The sequence below is a fragment of the Trichechus manatus genome, unplaced genomic scaffold (genome assembly GCF_000243295.1).
Source record: "Trichechus manatus latirostris isolate Lorelei unplaced genomic scaffold, TriManLat1.0 scaffold00002, whole genome shotgun sequence".
Classification (NCBI taxonomy): domain Eukaryota; kingdom Metazoa; phylum Chordata; class Mammalia; order Sirenia; family Trichechidae; genus Trichechus; species Trichechus manatus.
In genome coordinates this window covers 17103518-17127606 of record NW_004443938.1, presented here as the reverse complement: position 1 = coordinate 17127606, position 24089 = coordinate 17103518, and the positions used below count along the sequence as shown (strand labels likewise).

The window sequence follows — 24089 nt, the reverse complement described above, 5'->3', positions numbered from 1 at the left end:
ATCACCTCATATGCATGTGAAAGCTGGACAATGAATAAGGAAGACCAAAGAAGAATTGATGCCTTTGAAATATGGTGCTGGCGAAGAATATTGACTGAACCATGGACTGCCAGAAAAACGAACAAACCTGTCTTGGAAGAAGTACAGCCAGAAAGCTCCTTAGAAGCAAGGATGGCAAGACTTTGTCTCACGTACTCTGGACATGTTATCAGAAGGAGCCAGACCCTGGAGAAGGACATCATGCTTGGTAAAGTAGAGGGTCAGCCAAAAAGAGGAAGAACCTTAATGAGATGGATTGATACAGTAGCTGCAACAATGAGCTCAAACACAGCAAAGACTATGAGGATGGCCTAGGACTGGGCAGTGTTTCCCTCTTGTTGTACACAGGGTAAGTATGAGTCAGAATTGACTTTTTTCTAGTATAAAATAAACTAACCCATTTCTGTCAAGTCAAGTCTGACTCATAGCGACCCTACAGGACAGAGTAGAGCTGCCCCATAGAGTTTCCCAGGAGCACCTGGTGGATTCAGACCGCCAACCTTTTGGTTAGCAGCCATAGCACTTAACCACTATGCCACCAGGGTTTAGCTGTTCTAAATAGAGAGTACCAAATAAAACTCCATCAGAGGCCAGGTAGGTCATACAACTCTATGAAGCATCTGTAGGTAAGGCCACAGGGAATGATGACTACTGTGGTGACCAGTGTGTGAGTTAGCAGCCTGAGCATTCAGTTTCAAAATGGTGGCCGAACACACTAACACACACATAAACACAGATTGGTCTGCATCATGATCCAAATATTAATAGGGTACATCTTAAAATTTGAAGACTTAAAGAAATGTTCCCTGATTTGGCTAGGGGAGAGGGTAGAGCAGTCATCTCTGACATAAGGAAACTCTGCCTAGTTATCATGGGAATTTAGCCAGTCTACTTTCTTTCCATATTGTTTTTAGGTGCCATTGAGTCACTTCAAGTCATAGCGACCCAATGTGACAGAGTAGAACTGCCCCACAGGGTTTTCTAAGCTGAAACCTATACGGGAGCAGATTGCCAGGACTTTCTCCTGTGGAGTCACTGGGTGGGTTCGAACACCAACCTTTCGGTTAACAGCTGAGCCTTTAACCATCGTGCCACCAGGGCTCCTTTGTCTCCACAGAACCACAGAAAAAAAAAACGAACCAAACTCATCACTCTCTTGGCTCAGTATATCAGGTAAATTTATTCTACACCAGAAAGAATAAGGCATAGGAAATCAGAAAAGACACATCATGATTGACCGATGTTAGTCCTAAATCAGAGATAAGGACCAATCATTACACAGTATTAAGAAAATCCCCACTATCAATTTTTAATTTATTTTTTAACTCTTTGCTAAGACTACAATGTTTTTCAAAAGAATCAGTGGTGCTCTCCTTTGTGTTTAAAGGGCCTGGTACTGCCTCCAAAGAACATGCATTCCAAGTTGTCTGTCTCTCTGTGAACCATGCAACACAAGCAGGAAACAGACGTCTGTGGCCGTGGCCCAGGCAAGAAGGCTGCTCTAAGTTGGTTTGGAACCACGGAGGTGAGGTTATGAATATTAGACTACAAAACTCTGATTTAACCACCACAAGCTCCGGGGCGTGTGGCATGAGTCCAAAAAAAGAATCAAGTTTTTTTTAGATTGGTGGAAATGTACCATTATTTCATGGTCACATGTCTCACAGTTCTAAAGCATTTGATAAGCAACATTTATAGCCGGTAACTATTTTCATGGAGTCCCCTGGATCATGCAAATGGTTAATGTGCTCAGCTGCTAACAGAAAGGTTAAAGATTGGAGTTCACCAAGAAGTAGCTTAGAAGAAAGCTCTGGTGATCTACTTCTGAAAAACCAGTCATTGAAAACCCTATGGAACACAGTTCTACTCTGACACACATGGGGTCTCCATGAGTCAGAATCGACTCAATGGCAACTGGGTGGTTGGGTGCTTTGAACTAATTGCATGTAAATTGGAGTTTCCCATATGCAAACTCTAGGAAAGCAGCCCTGGGCTCGGGCCACCTGACTGTCTAATTATTGAATCATCATTCACAAGTTTAAACACTCTTGTGACAAGTGAACATTAGAGTTCCACAAAGACATACACATATTCATTTCCCAAACAAAAGTAAACACTTCCTTTGCTCGCTTACCTCTCTCCGGCGTCTTTGATCCAGTAGGCTTGTCTGGGACAGTAAGATGGTCTAGGTTGCTACTCAACGAAGAAGTATCATCACTAGATAAAGAGTTCAAAAATCCGCTTTCTGATGTGGCATCTTCCTGGACCTTGCGACTGTTTGCCTCTGAGGGGAGAGGCGAATGACCCCGCACAGCAAATGTTATAGACTGTCCTGCGTCCTCAGCTGCAGAGGAACTGTTAACTATGTCGAGCCAGGACTGCATTTCTTTAGATGAGGAGGAAGAAACATTGCTGGACATCTTCCTTGCATTTTCCAGGGAAGAGAAAGAACATGATGCTTCACTCAGCTTGGATGAGGATGAAGATGCCTGCCGTGCAGCCTATTTTTCACAAATAAAACCAAAAAAGACTAAAATAAATCATGATTGAACCAGCATTCTCTACTTACCATATTCAATGACAGTACCCCCAATGTTTCAATGATATAAGAGTCAAAGATAAATATATGATATTTATATCTGTATGCCAGGCATCATGACGCCATTTTCCAAAACTGATTTGTCTACTTTTGAATTCACCGTTCTAGGATCTAAAAAATCTCCATATTATGATTTTCCCCATTCCTCAGTGCTCTCCAGAATCTAAAAGCCCCTTTGGGGAATTCTTTAGAATACTGAGAGTTATCTTGAGCAAAAAACAAAGTGCCATCTATCGTTGAATTCACACTGATTGAGCAAAAACTCTGGAGAAGGGAGATTAACAAAAGAAAGCCACAGCTGGAACCATACAGGAAGTAAAACATTGTTAACTGAGTAGACATCAGTGATGTGGGCAAGGGACATACATTTAAACTCACAAATATCTTTCACATATTCCTTAACACGTGACCAATATCAGCTCATAACTCTACACTTAAGATGAAATAACATTAATTCATTCTCTCCTTAATAATTCTAAAACTTTAATAAAGTTTCACCTAAGAAGGCAAGAATACAGTTGCAGTCTCCTAATTCACTAAAAGAGAACCCAAAAACTGCACCATAGACTACGAGAAGTGGATTGATGATTAGGAACCTTCTGGCAGCAGTTCCTAACGTACAATCCAACGGTGATTGACAGTCCTTGGAAAAATTTTCACCAGTCCACAGACAAAGCATCAATATAACACCACCAACTGTCATCTCTTGGAAAGGACTTCATTTCTTCTGAGATTATATCCTTGTTATAATTTGATGTTAAAACATATGCCTTCTTGTGGGAAATGGTAATAGTAGATAAGTTTATGTCTTCTTTGAAAATTTTAAATATTCTACGTAGCAAAATAAAGATTTGGCAATTTTATGGTGTTCCTCTGTTTTTCATTTTATTCAAAAATCTAGACACCAGAGCTCTATGGGTCATCTCTATCTCCAACAGCAGAGAAGACAGAGAAGACATTTTGTTACATCATCCCATGAGATACTCTTGTCAATTTCAAGCATTCCTCCAAGGAAGTGGCAGGGAGGGGATAATTAGTGGGCAGAAGACAAAGAGCAAAGTAAGATCCTCTCCAAAAACCTTAGAATCACTGCAACCAACTCAGAATGTTTGACTTTGCTCCAAACCAATATGCCCCCAAGAATTTTACAGGTTCTAAGTTCTGAGTTCTGATGGGAAAAGCCAGTATTTACCCGACGTTGTGTCCAACTGGCTGCATGTAGACATGGAATGTCAAATAATCAATAAATCCACTTTGAAGTAACATAGCGTTAAACTCTCTAGTTAAGATACTAACCCATCACACATGTCTTCTCAGTAATAATGTATTTGCATAGATATGAAACTTTCTCATTCAGTAAAGCATCGAGTGGCTTGGGAACTGCTTGCCTTAAATCACTCAGATCACTTAACAATGGAGATCAAAGATCTGTAATTCACTAAACAGAACCCTAATGGTCTGAAAGAAGTAATGCAAATAACCCAAAGTCTCCAAATAAATACCAGGAACAGTCTACTCACTAGCAGGATCTACAAAATACATATTAACAAAAATACCCAATCTGGCCCAGTCCTGACACATTCCCCTATTGTGAATTATTTCAGAAAATCTCAGCCTTATGTGATCGGCTTCCTATTCTGTAAAGAAACCAAGCACAAGCCTTTTCTAATTTGATTATAGCAAAATGGGCTGTTTGAGCAAAAGACTATGCGTATACTTGCTGCAGCACATGCTGGAAGCCGTTTTGAACCTCAAAACGGCTTAAAGGACTGAGGGAAGGCAGGTTAAATGAGCAGCAAAAATAGCTGTGAAGCATATTCCTGTTTGTGGTTCTACTTAAACACAGTGCAAATGCTTTCAATCCTTTTTCTAGGCACCATGGAACATTTATAATTTTATTTGCAAATGGAGAAAAGCAGAGTCAGAAGAAAAAAAAAAAAGAAAGGAAGGAAGAAAAGAAAAAGAAGGAATGAGGGGAAGAACTAGAAAGAAAATGAGAAAAAGCCTATGTATACCAGGGCTAAGAGTCCCTGGGTGGCACAAAGAGTTAAGTGCTCAACTACTAATTGAAAAGTTGGCAGTTCAAACCCACCCAGAGGCACTTCGGAAGAAAGGCCTGGAGATCTGCTTCCAAAAGGTCACAGCCTTGAAAACGATATGGAGCAGTTCTACTCTGATACACGTTGGTTCACCATGAGTCAGAATCGACTCAAAGGCAATGAGTTTGCTTTGGTTTTGTACCAGAGCTAGAAATGAGTTTCCCTGGGGATAAGATGGAGATGCAGAAAGAGACAAAAGAACAAATCGAAATGAACCTGGAGTTCCATTACAGAGGACTCAATGTATGGAAGTACTTTATAGATAGTGTAGCGCTAAATCGTGGTTCATTATTTCTATCATTCCATAGCTAGCAACTGCCTCAAGTCAAACAGAGAACCCTTAGCTAAGTGTCTTCCCTGAACCATTCATGTGATACACCTATAAAACTCCCCAATGCAAATCAAATGAAGGTTAAAGGAGTGAGCATCTCTCCAATCCACCCCTTCCTTCAGCGGTCAGTTCAAGGGTCAGCTCCTCCTGGAGGCCTTCTCTGATAGCCTCAGGGTGACGTAGGTACTTCTGTCCACTGCTCCTAGGTTTACCCCATCACACTGGAGGAATATCATTTTATTTCTCACCAAGTAGTGTAACTGCTGATTGACTTATTTACCTTTTTGGTGAGCTACTTGAGAACAGGGCTATATTTAATCATTTTTTGCATCTCCATTGTTTGCATCTGTGCATAGCTGCCAACACATTAATGGATGAGAGGACCAGCTATGTGAAGGAAAGCAGCCCAGAGCAGGTCAGTCACTCATCCAGGAGCTCCCTGAAATTCTCCCTAAAGTTGCTATGGGTGCAGGGGCAGTTAACCAATAAGCAAGTTACACACAGGCTAAATTGTGTTTATTTACCAATCTGTAGTTCCCAATTTCACATGGGTTTCACCACATCTTTGCTGTGGTGAAAAAAACAGGCAAAACCGTGCACCACAGATTAGTAAATAAGCCCATGTATACTGTCTTAGCCATCTAGTTCTGCTTTAACAGAAATACCACAAGTGGATGGCTTTAACAAAGAAAAATTTATTTTCTCACAGTCCAGTAGGCTACAAGTCCAAATTCAGGACGTGAGCTCCAGGGGAACACTTTCTGTGTCGGCTCTGGAGCAGGGTCCCTGTCATCAGTCTTCCCTTGGTCTGAGAGCACCTCAGCGCCAGAACCTCAGGTCCAAAGGACACGCTCTGCTCCCAGCACTGCTTTCTTGGTGGTATGAGGTCCTCATGTGTCTCTGCTGGTTTCTCTCTTTTATATCTCAAAAGAGATTGGCTTAAGACACTAATCTTGTAGACCTCATCAGTATAACTGCTGCTAATCTATTTTTACATCATAGTCATTCAGTTTACAACACATAAGGAAATCACTTCAGATTACAAAATGGTACACAATCATACCATACTGGGAATCATGACCCAGCCAAGTTGACAGATATTTTTGGGGGACACAATTCAATTGAAAACATGTACCTTGTTTATTGGGTACTCCATCCCTGCAGGGGTGGATTTATCCTAATCCCAAAACTGAGGAATAACTGGTATTATTACAATGCAAATTAGTCCCACAAAATTTTCTCATAATCTCAGAAAATAAATTATTATTTAGAAAGCAATGACTGCGTGTGGTTCCATTCATTTCAGAACATTGGGGTTTTAAATAGTTTATTTTTAATAAGAAAATTAAAGACATTTTAAAGATCTCAGTTTTAATCAGTAGATTATATATAATGATTTAACTTAAAACTCAATATTGCTTTTCCCCATTTTCCATATGAAATATTTATATTTATGGGAGAAACTTAATTCAATTACTTTACAAATGCTAGTTAGCTCAAAAATACTCTTCTTTATATTGTGAAAATAATGCGAGTTTGACATGGTGACAACAGATTAAAATGGCCACTAAAAGCCCTGTAATTAGGAAGTAAGTCACCATATCAATCATAAGCAACATTAGCCAAACCTTATGAAAAGAAAATACAGAAATAACTTAAGACTAAACATAATCAAACCAAATGAGGGAAAAAGGACAGAAAACACCAGTTTTTCTTTTCTTTTATTGTTGTGTGCCTTTGAGTTAGTACTGACTCATAGCAACCCTATATGACAGACTAGAACTGCCACATAGGGTTTCTTAGGCTGTAATCTTTATAGGAGCAGACCGCCAGGTCTCTTCTCCTGCGGAGCTGCTGAGTGGGTTCAAACCACAAACCTTTTTGGTTAGCAGCCAAGTGCTTAACCACTGCACCACCAAGACTCCTTTCATTGGTCACATTAATAAAAACAAACTACTCCATTGCTGTTGAAGTCTCTGGGTGGTGTAAAAAGTTAGCAAACTCAGCTGCTAACTAAAAGGTTACAAGTTGGAGTCCACCCAGAGGCATCTCAAAAGAAAGGCCTGGTGACCTACTTCCGAAAAATCATCCATTGAAAACTCTGTGGTGCACAGTTCTATCTGATACACATGGGGGTCATCGTGAGTCAAGCCCACAGCAATTAGTATATTCAGGAAATGCTGTTAAGCCCTAGGAAGTAGTATGTTCGTAATTCTACCACATGCTAGTAGAAACACGACTCTAAGAACCAGAAGAATTTGTATAGGATGGACCCTCTCCGCCACTAACCTTCTGCACAACCTTGTGCAATGAGCTGAGAGAAGATTCACTCCTCACTCCAATCCTTAATCTCCAAGTGACCTTGGAGAAGTTACTTCACCTCCAAGTCCTGTTCTACTGGCCTCGTGCCTCCACAATTGCCCTCCCCATGGCCTGAGTCCATCATCCAAACAACAGCTAGAGTAATGCTTCCAAAATATAAATCCAATCACAAGATTCCCCAGATGAACATCCTCTAATGACCACCCAACACAAGTAGAAAAACAGCTGAAGTCTTCATCATAGCTGAGAAGGCCTACATGAGCCCTCCTTACCCCTCCATCTACATCTCCTTCTACTTCCTCCCTTACCTACTCCTTTCCAGTCACACTGGCCGTCTTCTGTCCCTTGAGTACATCTCCATTGCTTCTGCCTGAAAGGCTCTCCCTGTGGCCCTTTGGATGGCTGCCTCCTTCCCATCACTTTGGTCTCAACTCAAATGTCACCTCCTCAGCAGGGTCTTCCTTGACAGGCCTAGATAGAGCCATATCCTCTCCACCCCAAAGCCCAGCCACCTCCAAGCACACTGTGCTGTTTTATCTTCATGTTGTTGTCGTTGTTAGGTGCCATCGAGTCATTTCTGACTCATAATGACCCTATGTACCACAGAACAAAACACTGCTCAGTTCTGCATGATGCTCACAATCATTGTTATGCTTGAGCCCACTGTTGCAGCCACTGTGTCAATACATCTCGTTGAGGGTGTTCTTCTTTTTCGCTGACCCTCTACTTTACCAAGCATGATGTCCTTCTCCAGAGACTGATCCCTCCTGACAACATGTCCAAAGTATGTAAGACGTAGTCTCACCATCCTTGCTTCTAAGGAGCATTCAGGTTGTACTTCTTCCAAGACAGATTTGTTCCTTCTTTTGGCAGTCCATGGTATTCAGTATTCTTTGCCAACACCACGATTCAAAGGTGTCAATTCTTCTTCGATCTTCCTTATTCATTGTCCAGCTTTTTGCATGCATATGGTGTGACTGAAAATACCATCGCTTGGGTCAGCCCAGAAAACCCTATCGAGCAGTTCTATTCTATAACACACAGGGTCGCCATGAGTTGGAATTGACTTGACAGCCATGAGTTTTTCAATCTCACTTGCAAACATTTCTATCACTTTATATAATAGATATCGAAAGATCAAGTGATTTTTCATAAACAACTGTGCAAGATTCTCTTGTTAAGATTAAATTAGAACTTCTAAAGTTGATTTTACCCCCTTCTCTGTTTTAATTTCAGTTTCCTCCTCTGCCCCTAGTCAATGGGCCACAGTTTGCAAGGTATATGTTTGCTTATTGCTTCTTTAGTTTGCTTTAGCTGATCTATATTTTTCATCATTTGAATATAAAAGAATTGTACTGCTGAAAGATGTCAATATGTGAGAACTGTTATGATAAAATAATTTCCATGAGTTCCTTGAAAATGGATTTATCGATATTTATCTTCTCTGTTTCTCTCATTTTTATTGGGTGGTCTACCTTCCAGATACATTCAAAATCCCATCTTTCCATTTCTCAATGACCCCACTGCTATCCCCTAATCCCAATCACCACTGTCCCCCACAAGATTACTACACACCTTCCCTTAGGTTTCCCCACTTCGGAGTCCCTCACCCAGTCCCCCCAACCCGCAGGGTCTCCTCCACACAGCAGCCCTTGTGATTCTTTAAATGGAACTTGCTTAAATCACTCCTCTGCTCAGAACCTTCCGAAAGCTCCCTAAATCATGCAGAACATCAAAGCCCAATAAATGGCCCACAGGTCCTCCAAAGTATGGCCACCACTGTCCCTCTGATGTCACCTGCTATGACTCTCATCTTGGCTCACACTGCTTCAGCCACTCTGGCCCCCTTGCTTCCCTCACCAAGGAAACCTTGGCTCCGCCTGTTCCCTTTGCTTGGAAAACTACCCCCATACACACACATACCCACCTGGCTGACTCTCACACCTCCTTTCAAGTTTTTTTGCTCAGATCTTAGCTCTCAGTTGGGCCAATCCAATGGCCCTATCCGTTACTGAAATCAAACCTCCACTCTCAGCACTCCTGACCCCTGGCCCAGCTCTACTCTTCACTGACATAGCAGATAGCTCACTTACTTATTATGTGAATCATTTATCATTGGTCTCCATCGACTAGAAGTTAAGCTCCATGAAAAACATGAATCAGAATCTGTTTTATTCACTGATGTATCCCAGTTATTTAGAAATGTGGCTCTCAATAAATGCTTATAGAATGAATGAATAATCATAGATCAGGCTATTCTTTTCAAAATTAAACTTAGGGGGAAAATATGGGGAACAGATTTTTGTAGTAAGTTTTATAGCTCTTAAATCACTTTGTAGCTTATAAACTTAGCAAGTTTTAAATATGAATGAAGTCGGTTCCTTTTTTGCTCTTTTGTGAGTTTCGAATAATCACCAAAAACCAAAAACTAAACCTACTGCCGTTGAGTCAGTTCTGACCCACAGCTACCATTTGGACAGAATTTCCCCTTAGGGTTTCCAAGGAATGGCTGGTGGCTTTGAACTGCCAACCTTTTGTTTAGCAGCCAAGGTCTTAACAACTGCACCACCAGGGCTCCCTTCAAATAATCAGGGAGAATAATTTCTACCAATTCTCTCCCAAGTAAAGCCTACAGACTTCTACCTATTTTGAGACTTTTTTGTAAGGTGGTCAAAAGCTCCCCATTTCTAATTTCTCATGAATAAGTGAATGTCCTTTCCACTATCAATCCTGTGAAGCCTTCTCAAGAAGAAGGAATGTAAAACTTCTCATTCATTTCAGGCAAGGCACTGGAGTGTCCTTTATCCTCTCGTGGAATGTGGTTCAGTCTCTTAGAAGCACAAGTCCAAACTGGCCTAGTGCTGAAGTTACACTATACCACTGCGTATCCATACTCCACAGCAATCGGTCTGATTGGACACTAAATTAAATATTTAAGTTTTTTTTTTTTATATCTTTTAGAGACAATTTTCCAGGATAATATTTTTTTATACTTTCAGGTTCATCATTCCAAAATGAAAGTTCATTACCCAAGATATTTTAGAAAGAAAAAACAAGTACTTAGAAAAAATGATTTTGCCTTTTTTTTTTTTTTTTTTCCTAGACTTGCATACCACAGTCACAGCTGGTCTATACCACATGGAGCCAAACTAATAACTTGATTCATGCTCTGGATAAAAGTTACCATTTTTTTTTGGAATTTAATTTGTTTAAATGAAAATCTTAAACGTTATTTTAACCAAGTGACTTGCATGTCTGTTTTTCAGAAACAAGAGAAAACAAAAAATCTGTCTGGGAAATATGCATGCAGGAGAAATATATTCTGTTTCTAAGGGAAAAAATACCTAACTGTTCAACATTTATCTGACTGATTCCAATATATTTCTTTGGAAACATTTTAGCCTTTAGTGATTTGCCAAATAATGACTCACTTAAAACTTTTCAGAAATAGCTTTTGATTGATGAATCAGAAAACTCGAAAGAGTCTTCTCACTTCGGTGACCTAACTCAATGGTCCCATAAGCATCCCTTCAATTTTTGTTTTGAAACAAGCATTCACTGCGATTCTACTGAAACATCAGGTTAGACTGTCACGTACCAAGCAACTGAGCCATGATCCTTCATCTAAAAAGACCGTTTGGTTGTTTTTACTTTCATCAAGCAGACTTCTAGGTGCTGGGCAACACTCTTGGTAGTGATCTGTGATGCTAGTTTCCCATTATGAAACTGAAAATCAAAGTATTTTAGAGCTAAAATAAATCCCAGCAGAGTGATACTGAGGGCCAGAGTGAAGGAACAGAGAAACTCCGAAAGAGATGGAAGGACAGCCAACCAAATCCTTGCATGTTACAGGTTTAAATAGGAGAGAAAGAGAGATACGTGGAGAGAGAGAGAAACAAAGGGAGCAAGAGAGCATTCAAGTAAACAAAAATATGTGTTTCTCTATTAAATCAACAACCAGCACCATTTTTTGAAACCTACTCTGTACAAGGTTGGTGACTTCTTTAGAAGCAAAAAAAAAAAAAGACGAGGGAAGGTAATTCTCCAGCAAAAAGTTGCTAAAAGCCCAAAGACATTTTAGGGCCTAGAGATATCATTCAGTTTACGTGATACAGAGAAAAGAAAAGCCTTTTTCTAAGTTCAGAAAATAACTCTAAAAGAAAAGAAAGATTGCATTAAGGAAAAGCTATGACTATTTTAAGAAAGGATTTATCGTAAGCCTAGTTCAAAAATTGGTCTTGTACCACAGTCATAGTTTAATGTTCTTCTTACCTGTCTTAATTTGGCTAATTCTATTTCACAGAGATTTTACTAAACATATTTATTCAACAAAGATGTCTTTTTGGGCTTGGCCACTAGCCAAATAAATTAGAAAAGTGACTACCATTCCCAACTAACAGTGTATAAAAACAGTAGAGGTCTGGTTTAAATAATCAGCTTAACACATTAAATCCGGGAAGTGACAAAACACAAATAAAAGTAAAGACATTTTTACATGAAATAGAAAAGTCTGGCAGAAGAGGCCTGGTAAGTATATGCATGAGCTTCTGTAACCTCCTAGGACCTGTCATTTCTTGGGCTCATGGATGGGCAAGAACCATGGTATCATGGGAAGAGCATACACTGTAAGGCCAGCCAGACTGGGGTCAAATCTCAGTGCTCCATTTACTGGGTGCTTAACCAGGCCACTCAGCTTCTATGAACTTCAGTGTCCTCACCCATAAAGTGAGGATAATACTGCTTCCTTGTGACCTGAGTATCCAAAACAATTCCTTCAACCAGAAACAAAGGCACTAACCACAATGGAAGTGATGGATAAATCAGACACATGAAAATCAAGAGTACCTGTTTACAAAAAGTAACCACAAAACAGAGTTAAAAAAAAAAAAAAGTCATGGTGTGGAAGAGATTTGCCTCACTTACAACTTACAAAGGACTAATGGACTAATGTACATTAAAAAACAAACCAACCAACCAACCCATTGCTGTTGAGTCGATTCCATAGGCTAATAAGTAAAGAAATCCTACACATCAAAAACAATAAAAAGAAGGAGGAGGAGAGGGGAGAGGAGGAAGAGAGCTGAAAAGTCGGCAAAAGACTTGAACAGGCACTACACAAACAAAATCCAAACGGTCAATAAATTTGAAAAGATGCTTAATGCAAATTAAATACCACTTCTCAGGGTTATTATGGGATTACATGACCGTATATTAAAGCACCTAGTATGAGATCTAACACATGGTAGGTGCTAAAAGCCATAAATCAACTTCTCCAATGATCCTTGTTTGGTCCATCTACAGCCAGCACTATAACGCTCATGAGCATCCAAATATGAAGCAACTCTCCATAGTCTTAGTGTCCATTTATAGCTTGAGCTTCCTTTGAATGCTTCCAAAGCTTAACATCTAATGTGGACCCATCCCTAGTGAACATATAGACTCATATCATATGTGTATTTAGTGCACTACCCTCTCTCCTGGCTTCCTGCTATTTTCTGACTCTCGTTCTCTCTTTATGCTATTTTCTTCATCCTCTTTCAATTTATTTTACCTTGTTAGAGCACATGTACCTGTTGTTGTTAGGTGCCACTGAGTCGGTTCCAACTCATAGCGACTCTTTGTACAACAGAAGGAAACACTGCTCAGTCCCACATCTTCACTATCATTGACTGCTTAAAGATCCTTCCGCAAGTTCACCTTCAGAAACCTTGTTACGGCTTCCTGTACAACTTTTCGCTAAATCTAAAACTCCTCTAAAAACTAAAGTCAGTCAAGTTCGACCCTCTTCCCAGCACTCTGCCAGGGCTGTGGGCTCACCCGGGTGGGGCCCATCCAAGGTCCTCACTAAACCATCTAATCGGTAGTACTGATGGGCAGTGTGTACAAAGGGCAGGGACTTAAATGTTTTAAATTGTTTTAAATGGACCTACGCAAAGCAATTTAAATAAATAACCATTAGAAAACAAGGCTTATTCCAACTACATGACATTCTAGAAGAGGCAAAACTATAGAGACAGTAAAAAGATGAAGCGTTGCCAGGGAGTCAGGGAGCAGGGAAGAATGAAGAGGTGGAGCACAGGGCATTTTAGGGCAGTGAAACTCTTCTGCATAATGCCTTCACGGTGGACACATGACATTATGCATTTGTCCTACCCATAGGACTGTACAACACAAAGCGTGAACTCTAATGTGAACTGTGGACTTTAGTTCATAATAACATATCAATACTGGGTCATCAACTGTAATAAAAGTGCCACCCCAGTGTGAGATGTTAATAACAGGAGAAACTATGTGCAGAGGGGAACGGGGGGTATATGGAAACTCGTTGTACTTCCTGTACAACTTTTAGCTAAATCTAAAACTCCTCTAAAAACTAAAGTCTACTAAAAACGAAAAGTCTCCGCAGGTGTCGATCTATCACCTAGAAGCCCTCTGCATCACCGTGACCCCTCTGAGCAAGATGCACAAATACACGTTTGTCGTGCAGGTGGGCTGCTATGGAGAAGACTCAGTCAGCAGCCCCAGACTCGGACGCGCTCCTTGGCAGGCCCCGTAATTGAACTTTTCTGAAAGCGCATTGGCCAAGGTGGTTTCTACCAAACGGGAGGAATGACGTCATCCGCACAGCTGCTCCAAGACCAACAGACGAATGAGGACTGCACCTACCGAAGCCGCCAGAGTCTCCGACGAGGAAGGAGGGGGCGGCGTCTCCACAGCTCCTTCAGGATCTTCCTGGTCACTTTCACTGTAGCATTCTACAACAGAAACGAAAATGCTTCAGGTTTTAAAATCGCTGCCACTTATTCCATAATGCGTGAGCACAGGTTTTTCTCCATCTGGTTATGGCAAAGTCAATCCAATTCAGAAAGCATTTTTCTAGTGGACGACCTGGTGCGAGAGGATTACATGAGAGGGAAGAACGAATGGTCAAGTTCAGGTTTCTGCCCTCAAAGAAACACCAGTACCCTGAGAGAGGACTGACTGTAGCTGAGGGAAAATCAAATTATTCCTCAAAAGATATGTGAGTCATACTAAGGGAGCATACGATCCATAGTGATTAATTTTGATCGTAGGAATCCTAATGAGCTGAAGCCGGCACGATAAGTAAAACCATCAACAGTGCAAATAGAGGGAAGGGGGCACCAGGCACAGAGCAGGCGGAGCCAAATGTATAGAGACCCCTAAAAGACATGGTAGAACACAAAGCTGAAAGGTCATTGGAGGCCATATCATGGAAGGTCTAAAATACCAGGCTAAGGAGAAGATTTTTGTGGAGTTTTCTTTTTTCCTCACAATCTATAAACATACTTCAAAAATACAATGGGTGCTTAATTTATGGAAAAGAGGACCAGAACATGGTTATGACACGGATTTCACAGTGTTGTATTCTACTTCTTTATTGTTTTAATTCAAGTTGCCACTTTTCCACTTCTAAATTGAAGATTTTATGATTCTGTTATTAAAAAATCTAACTGCCTACTTCCAATTCCTGATTTATATGTGGTCTGAGCATTTCAGAAATGGCATCAGCTCTGTGGCCTGCCCCCTAAAGCCCCCCTCTTCTCAAGGCTAAAGTATAATGGCATCGTTAAGAAGAATTAGACTTCTGCAGCTTTTGAATCCTGGAAGCTACAGGCCGGGCTATAAAACCTGGCCTGTGCCACAGTCTGACTTTCAGGATTCTAGCACAACCCTTGGGTATTAGTCTCAGCGCCCATCTGGTGGAAATATTAAACTTTCAGAGAGGAAAGAGTGGGATGAATGTTATCTGACTAGATCAGGGAAATTCATGCCTGTGAGTAACAGTTCAGCAAATGGGGCAATAAAACATTTGCATGGGCAATTTTTTAAGATGTCCTGAGATGTCAGTGAAGCCTGCAACTGCTGAAGTGTGGGTGAAGTGTGAAAAGCGCTCGCAGCCAGCATGGGAAGCTGGATTCCGTGTCGGGAAGCCTGTGTGAATACATCTGTCTCTACATATTTTCAGATAATTTTAAACGCCAAAGTATGTTTCGTCAGGATCAGACTATACGTAGAATTTGACATTGTTTCTCCCTCCTATTTCAGACATTCTGATATGCTTGCTGAAGTTTCAGAAATTTAAAATAGAACATACCTTCATCCTTTGCAGTGGATGCCTGATGGATTACAGCTAATCCAAGTTTATTTAACCACCTGGAATTCAAATGGAAAGTAAGTGTTTGACCAAAGAGATTGGTCCCCTGCCCTTTCACCTTCCCCCTACACTCTGGGGGAGAGTCATGTGCCAGACTTTGTAATGAAATTAAGGCATAATTCTACTGTCAGCCTGAATACTTCCAGAAATAGCAAAAGAGTCCCTGGGTGGCACAAATGGTTTACTGCTTGACTACTAACCAAAAACTTTGTGGTTGGAACCAACCCAGAGGCACCTCAGAAGAAAGGCCTGGCAATCTGCTTCTGAAAGGTCACACCCTTGAAAACCCTATGGAGTGCAGTTCTACTCTGCAACACATGGGGTCGCTATGAGTCGCAACTGATTGGACAACAACTGTTTTGGTTTGGTTTGGTGGCATCAAAACTTAAGAGCTCTAGTTTCACAATACTTTCCTTACGCAGGGCATCTTTCCTAAGATAACAGAAAAACCCACTACTGTCAAGTCGATTCCGACTCATTGGGACCTACAGGACAGAGAAGAACTGCCTCATAGGGTTTCTAAGGCAGTAAAACTCCATGGATGCAGACTGCCACATCCTTCTCCTGAGGATCAGCTGGTGATTTCGAACCACTAACCTTTTAGTTAGTAGTCAATCACTTTAACCACTGTACCACCAGGGCTCCTTAAGAGGTCCATTATCCAGTTGGTTAACATGGGTAACTAAATTAGATATTCCAAATATATGAATAAATATACCTTCTTTTGTAATTGTGCATTTAATTTAGTAACTTGACTATCAAATTTGTATCTCTATAATTCCTAACCATGCCCGTATATTTCAGAAAGAAAAAGAAAGGATGATTCATTTTTAAACCAGGAAGATTTTTATGTCAGTTGATTAAGGATTTGGCTAGTGCTTAACAAGTTTTCCTAAACTGGAGAAAATGTTAATTTCTTGAAAATTTTTAAGTAAGGTAAGAAATTATTAATACCACATCTCTTGATTTTCTATTTTCTTGGCAATCAATTCCAGTTAAACTTCAACAACAAAAATAGAACTAGGCCCACAACCTCCAACAGACTGAGCCCAGAACAACTAGATGGTGCCTGGTTACCACCACTGACTGTTCTGGTAAGGATCACAATAGAGGGTCCTCCGCAGAGGGGGAGTAAAATGTAGAATAAAATTCAAATTCACAAAAAAAAAAAAAGGCCAGGCTTGCCGGTCTGACAGAGACTGGAGAAGCCCCAAGAGTATGGCCTCCAGACACCCTTTAACTCAGTACTGAAGTCACTTCTGAGGTTCACCCTTCAGCCAAAGATTAGACAGGTCTATAGGCCAACAATCACACATGTGAGGGACGTGCTTCATAGCTCAGTCACGTATATGAGACCAATGGGCGCAGCAGCCCGAAAGCAAAGACGAGGAGGCAGGAAGGCACAGGAAAACTGGACAAATGGAAACAGGCAATCTGGGGTGGAGAAGAGGAGAGTGTTGACACACCCTGGGGTTGGCAACCAAGGTGACAAAACAATTTGTATATTAACTGTTTAATGAGAAACTAAGTTGCTTTGTAAACTTTCACCTAAATCACAATTTAAAAAAAAGAATAGAACTGGGCACCACCTTAAAGAACTCAAACTTGGTTTATGACTTCAGGTCATTGTACTTCCGTCTTACGGACTTACTTATGAACATACTTTAAAATATAACTTTTTACAATACAAGATATAAAATTTGTCTATGTCTTATGTTCCTACCTATATAATTTATATAAAACAAAGGGAAAAACATTATTTTGGGTCAGTGATGATGTAAATCATTAATTTCACACTTTTTTCCATTTTTCTGTATTTTTTAAATGCTTCATATTGAGTATTCATTATCTCTGTCACCAGAAATACATAATAAATTTGATTTAAACAAATAAACAAACTAGGAGTTTCTACAAGAAGGAAGATGAGCCCTAGCTTCCTTTAAGAAGGCCTTCTGAACACCACAATAAACACGACCACTCTAAAGGCCACTTAAAACTAAACCAAAACCAGGGCCCAGATCACGTTATTAAAAAAAAAAAAAAAAAAAAATAGTTGCCATCAAGTCAGTTTTGACTCGTGGTGCCCCCATGTGTTTCAGGGCAGAACTGCGTTCCATGGGGTTTTCCAGGCTGATTCTTTTGGAAGTTGATTGCCAGGACTTTCTTCCAAGACACCTCTGGCAGGACTGGAACCGCCAACCTTTCCATTAGCAGCCGAGCGCTTAACCATTTGAACCACCCAGACTCCAATCATGCCATCCACCACCACCACCACCAGCTGCCATGGAGTAACTCCCACTCAGGGCCACCCCATGTGTGTCAGAGTAGCGTTGAGCAGGTCATAGAAACTCAAAAACGTTGATCAAGACCCAAGAAAATAATAGGCAAAACAAAGGAACAGTAAAGCCCAGTGACAATGTAAACGGCTAACAAACATATGAAAAAAAAAAATTCTTAACCTCACAGTATTTGGGGAATGCATTATCCAAATACAAAAAAATATTTTTCACTCACAGGTTGATAAAACTTAAAAACATTATTGATTTCTAGAATTCAGGAGACAATAAAAAATGTGCACTGTCATACTTTGTTGAGTTGAACATGAAAACCGATACAGCTAATTTTGAACAAAATTTAAATATCCATGCCCCTCACCCACCAATTCTAATTAGAAATATCTATATTACAAAAGCCCGTTGCTATCAAGTCTATTCGGACTCATAGTGACCCTCTAGGACAGGGTAGAACTGTCCCACAGGGTTTCCAAGGCTGTAAATCTTTATGGAAGCAGTCTGCCACATCTTTCTCCCATGGAGCAGCTGGTGGGTTTGAACCACCGATATTCCAGTTAGCAGATGAGCACTGTGTCACCAGTGCTTCTTGGTAAAGTAGACGGCCAGCAAAAAAGAAGAAGAGCCTCAATGAGATGGATTGGCACAATGGCTATAACAATGGGCTCAAACATAGCAATGATTGTGATGATGGCGCAGGGCCAGGAAGTGTTTCGTTCTGCTGTATATAGGGCCGCTACGAGTTGGAACTGACTCGACGGCACCTAACAAAAACAACGTATTAAAAAAGACACTCTCACGTACACAAATAAATTTCGAAGGACGTTACCCGCAATGGCAAAAAGAAAACACTGAAACAGTATAATTATCCATTAATAAAAAAAATGGATAAATAAATTATGGCACTGATTACATCAGTACCATGTTATAATGAAGCTAATAAAAAGACTAAGATGGAGGACCTTACACTGACATGGAAAAAATCCTAACATACTAGTAAGTGAAAAAAAGCAAATATAGAGCAACATGTTTAGCCTGATCCAATGTGTTTTAAAAGCTATATATTTGTGTTGGCACATGAATTGGTACTTAAGCAAAGTGTCATGAAGGATGTACTTCATACTATTAGAAGTGGTTAAGCCAAGGGAGAGAAACTGAATTGGAAGGTGAGGATGGAGATATGAGAAGGCTTTCATTTTATATACTTCTGTATTATTTGATTTTTCTTTTTTACAAAAAAATATATTTTATGTATTAATTTTTAACTAAAAGAAACAATAATATATTTTTTTAAAAATTGATAAGGCAATACACAATAAATTTAATGGTGCAAACCAATACCAATACCAGTTGCCATTGAGTCAACTCTGACTCATGACGACCCCATGTGTGTCAGAATAGAACTATGCTCCATAGGGTTTTCGATGGCTGATTTTTTGGAAGCAGATCACCAGGCCTTTCTTCTGAGGTGCCTCTGGGTAGACCCGAACCTCCAACCTTTATGTTAACAGCCAAGCACATCGATCTTTTGCACCACCCAGAACTTCCAAATACATGACATTCCATGTATACCCAAAAGAAAAAGAATCATCCAGATGATGGGAAAGAATCTGAACAAGATGAACAGCTGAAATCAGACAATAGTAGTAATGGCATAGAAAATAATGCCCCCAAGTACAGAAAAAATTCAGTTACTTCCAAATGATACTCCAAATAAAAGGAATCTGTGAGCCAGTGAATGAGAGATGGCATGTCAAGAATCCTGGAAAGATGTATAAAGAGTTCGTATTTCAGCTTTGTTTATGCTAAGAGCATCCAAGTTTTTATTTTGAAAGATTGAAAAGCTCAACATGCTCAGCAGTAGCTTCATAAATAATATATGCAATCTCAAAAAAAGGAAACCCTGGTAGTGTAGTGGTTAAGAGCTATGGCTGAAAACCAAAAGGTCAGCAGTTCAAATCCACCAGGCACTCCTTGGAAATTCTATGGGGCTTTTATATATATATACCAGGAAGACCTTCCACCACTCCCTGAGTATGAGCTGGCTCCATCCAAGTTAGGAGAGGCAGTGGATGATGTTTATCTCATTGGACCTCAAGGATTGCCCTGTTCATGCACTGTGGAAGATGTGCTTAACTTTTTCTCAGACTACAGAACCTGCAATGGGGAGAATGGAATACATTTCCTCTTAAATAGAGATGGAAAACAAAGGGGTGATGCCTTAATTGAAACAGAATCAGAGCAGGATGTGCAGAAAGCCTTAGAAAATCACCCCATGTATATAGGTCAGCGGTATGTGGAAGTATATGAGATAAACAACGAAGATGTGGACCCTTCAATGAAGAGCCTGCAGGTCAAATCTTCACCTGTGGTAAATGATGGTGTGGTTCGTTTGAGAAGACTTTCTTATAATTGCAATGAGAAGAACATTGTACACTTCTTTACACAACTGAATATAGTAGATATTACTTTCGTCAGGGACTACAGAGGGAGAAGAAAAACAGGAGAAGCTTATGTGCAGTTTAAAGAACCAGAAATGGCCAACCAAGCCCTGTGGAAACACAGGGAAGAAACTGTTGTTAGGTACCATCGAGTCGATTCCAACTCACAGCAACCCTATGTACAACAGAACAAAACACTGCCTGGTCCTGCACCATCCTCATGACCATTGTTATGCCTGAGCCCATTGTTGCAGCCACTGTGTCAATCATCTCCTTGAGGGTCTTTCTCTTTTTCGTTGACCCTCTGTTTTACCAAGCATGATGTTCTTCTCCAGGGACGGGTCCCTCCTGATAACATGTCCAAAGTAAGTGAGAGGACGTCTCGCCATCCTTGCTTCTAAGGAGCATTTTGGCTGTACTTCTTCCAAGAAAGATTTGTTCGTTTTTTTGGCAGTCGTTGGTATATTCAATATTCTTCGCCAACACCATAATTCAAAGGTGTTGATTTTTCTGCGGTCTTTTTTATTCGATGTCCAGCTTTTGTGTGCTTATGAGGCGACTGAAAACACCATGGCTTGGGTCAGGCACACCTTAGCCCTTAAATTGACATCTTTGCTTTTGAACACTTTAAAGAGGTCTTTTGCAGCAGATTTGCCCAACGCAATGCGTCATATGATCTCTTGACTGCTGCTTCCATGGGTGATGATTGTGGATCCAAGTAAAATGAAATCCTTGATAGCTTCAATCTTTTCTCCTTTTGTCATGATGTTGTTTATTGGTCCAGTTGTGAGGATTTTTGTTTTCTTTATGTTGAGGTGTAATCCAAACTGAAGGCTGTAGTCATTGATCTTCATCAGTTAAGTGTTTCAAGTCCTCTTCACTTTCAGCAAGCAAGGTTGTTAATGAGTCTTCCTCCAATCCTGATGCCCCGTTCTTCTTCATATAGTACAGCTTCTTAGATTATTTGCTTAGCATATAGACTGAATAAGTATGATGAAAGGATACAACTCTTACAAACACCTTTCCTGACTTTTAACCATACAGTATCCCCTTGTTCTGTTCGATCAGTTGCCTCTTGGTCTATGTACAGGTTCCTCATGAGCACAATTAAGCATTCTGGAATTTCCATTCTTCACAATGTTATCCATAAGTTGTTAGGATCCACACAGTAGAATGCCTTTGCATAGTCAGTAAAACACAGGTAAACATCTTTCCAGTATTCTCTGCTTTTAGCCATGATCCATCTGACATCAGCAATGATATCCCTTGTTCCATGTCCTCTTCTGAATGCGCTTGAATTTTTGGCAGTTCCCTGTCGATGTACTGCTACAACTGCTTTTGAATAATCTTCAGCAAAATTTTACTTGCATGTGGTATTAATGACATTGTTTGATAATTTTCGCATTAGGTTGGATTACCTTTCTTCGGAATAGGTATAAATATGGATCTCTTCCAGTCAGTTGGCCAGGTAGCTGTCTTCCAAATTTGTTGAAATAGAAATTGGAACTCCTTGGAAAGAAATAGGTAACCAATATATGGAGATATTTCCAAGCAGAAGGAAATGAAGTTCGAACACATGTTGGTTCTCATAAGGAAAAGAAAATGGCATCTTCTCCTTCTACTAAGTATATACCTGAGCCAGAAATGGTCTTTGAAGACCATGAAGTAAATGAGGATATTTGACCCATGACAGCTTTTGAAAGAGAGAAGGAAACAGAATTGCCTAAGGAGATGTTGAAAACCCTGGTGGCGCAGTGGTTAAGAGCTGCGGATGCTAACCAAAAGGCTGGCAGTTTGAATCCACCAGGTGCTCCTTGGAAACCCTATGGGGCAGTTCTGCTCTGTCCTGTAGGGTTGCTATGAGTTGGAATTGACTCGACCGCAACGGGTTTGTTTTTTTTTTTAAGGAGATGTCAGGAAAGCTTCCTGAGGCTGTTGATTTTGGAACTGTGCCTTCACTACATTTTGTCCACATGAGAGGATTGCCTTTGCAGCTAATGCTAAAGACATTAGGAAGTTTCTTGCTCCACTGAAGTCTGTTAAAATGACCATGGAATACAATTCCAGTGGGAGGGCAACTGGAGAAGCTGATGTGCACTTCGATACCCATGAGGATGCTATTGCAGGTATGCTCAAGGATAGTTCCTGTGTTCACCATAGGTATATTGAACTGTTCCTGAATTCATGTCCAAAAGGTAAATAAGACTTCCCAGGACTCCAAATAAGGAAGAAGCAAGAAGCATTTCATTTGCGCATCTTTCCTGGCCATGGAATACAAAGTTCCAGTTTACTAGCACCAACTGCTAAAGAAAGGATTTGGGGGTTTTGGGTTAATTGCTTCTAAGAAATTCCATAGTGGACTGTTTAGAAAAGGAAAGGAAAGATTCAGTTTGGGATTATGAAATAAACCACAAATTTAAATTGTTCAAACTGTCTAGGACCTGGTTAAAAAAAAACTGTTCTTTATTTTATGTGATTAGTTTGTTTTCACAGAGGAGATTACCCAGTGTGAAGACTACATATTTTTATTCAGCACCATCCTTTAAAACCCTTCTCCTATTTAAAAAATAATCTGTTCAAAGTGTTGTTCTTTGCTGATGAATTGAGAGCTCTGATGTAAAACTCCTTGTTTGAAGGTTCTCAAGGAACAAAATACTGATGATATATTTTAACCAAATACTAAAGCAAAAAAAAAGTTTCAGACCTTTGGACTAGTGTGGTTTGGTGGTGGGAGGTAATTTTAATTTTAAGTATATATGATTACTTAGAAAAAGGTAAGAATTAAACAAAATGAATCAAAACCAAATAAAAATTCCACCGTAAATGACAATTTGGCAGAGTTTTATGCATTTAGAAAAGTTTTGCCTTCCTAACCCTTATGCTAAAAAGGCTTTTAACACTGGTGCTTGTCTACTTAAGGAGGAAATTCGTCTCAAAAGTTGTCTGAAACACCCCCACCCCCTTTTTCTTTTTTAATTTTGGGTAAACCCGAGGATGTGTCAGTCTCAAAACTGTGAAGTGACATGTCAAAACAGTCCAGACTGGTAAGGACATTCATTAATGGCTTCACTGGAATTTAAACCAGCTCTAGGTTAGAAAAAAATCTAAATCTCCTCATTTGCTTTTTCTATGCAGTAGCACAACCCATATTTTAGAACAGATAGGGTCTTAAATAAAAATAACATTTAATGTATAATTGCGTGAAGGGTTTATGGATAAAGCTGTATTTCTGTTACATTGTGGCTGTACTTTCTGCTTTAATATTAAACAGTTTGCTATTTAAATACTGGATATAAAAATGGATGGTTTCAAAATGTACTCATTAATAAACTAACTTTATGTGCACCTGTCTAAGAGAATTAAAGTCCTGTATACTTTCTTTGCGTTATTCCTATTCTCAGGGTAGCAACTTCCATGTAGTTACTGACCAGGAGATACAATTCTAGTTCTTAAAAATGAATTCCCCCACTTCTGTCAGTTTGTCGTTCTGTGGGGGCTTGCATGTTGCCCATGGAAGCAGCGGTCAAGAAATCAAAAGATGCATTATGTCTGGCAAATCTGCTGCAAAAGTTCTCTTTAAAGTGTTGAAAAGCAAAGATGTCACCTTGAAGAGTAAGGTGCGCCTGACCCAAGCCATGGTATTCTCAATTGCGTCATGTGCATGCGAAAGCTGGACAATGAATAAGGAAGACCAAAGAAGAATTGACACTTTTGAATTGTGATGTTGGCAAAGAATATTGAATATACCATGGACTGCCAAAAGAATGAACAAATCTGTCTTGGAAGAAGTA

At 40.0% G+C, this 24089-nt stretch overlaps 2 protein-coding genes and 1 pseudogene across 8 annotated transcripts in view; 2 read left to right on the top strand and 1 right to left on the bottom strand.

Annotated features, from left to right (window-relative positions):
* IPCEF1 (interaction protein for cytohesin exchange factors 1) overlaps positions 1–24089 on the bottom strand; it is a 272082-nt gene that overhangs the window by 46477 nt on the left and 201516 nt on the right. For all 7 annotated transcript variants that reach the window (XM_023728921.1, XM_023728923.1, XM_023728926.1 and 4 more), the window contains 3 exons: positions 15507–15565; positions 14057–14145; positions 2174–2540 (listed from right to left, as the gene is read on the bottom strand). In XM_023728921.1, coding sequence (XP_023584689.1) covers positions 2174–2540; positions 14057–14145; positions 15507–15565 — 515 coding nt within the window. The remainder of the gene's footprint in view (positions 1–2173; positions 2541–14056; positions 14146–15506; positions 15566–24089) is intronic.
* The window catches only part of OPRM1 (opioid receptor mu 1), a 212696-nt gene that overhangs the window by 151385 nt on the left and 37222 nt on the right, over positions 1–24089 (top strand). The gene's annotated exons all lie outside the window — the stretch shown is intronic.
* Positions 19355–23868, top strand: LOC105756087 (G-rich sequence factor 1-like; annotated as a pseudogene).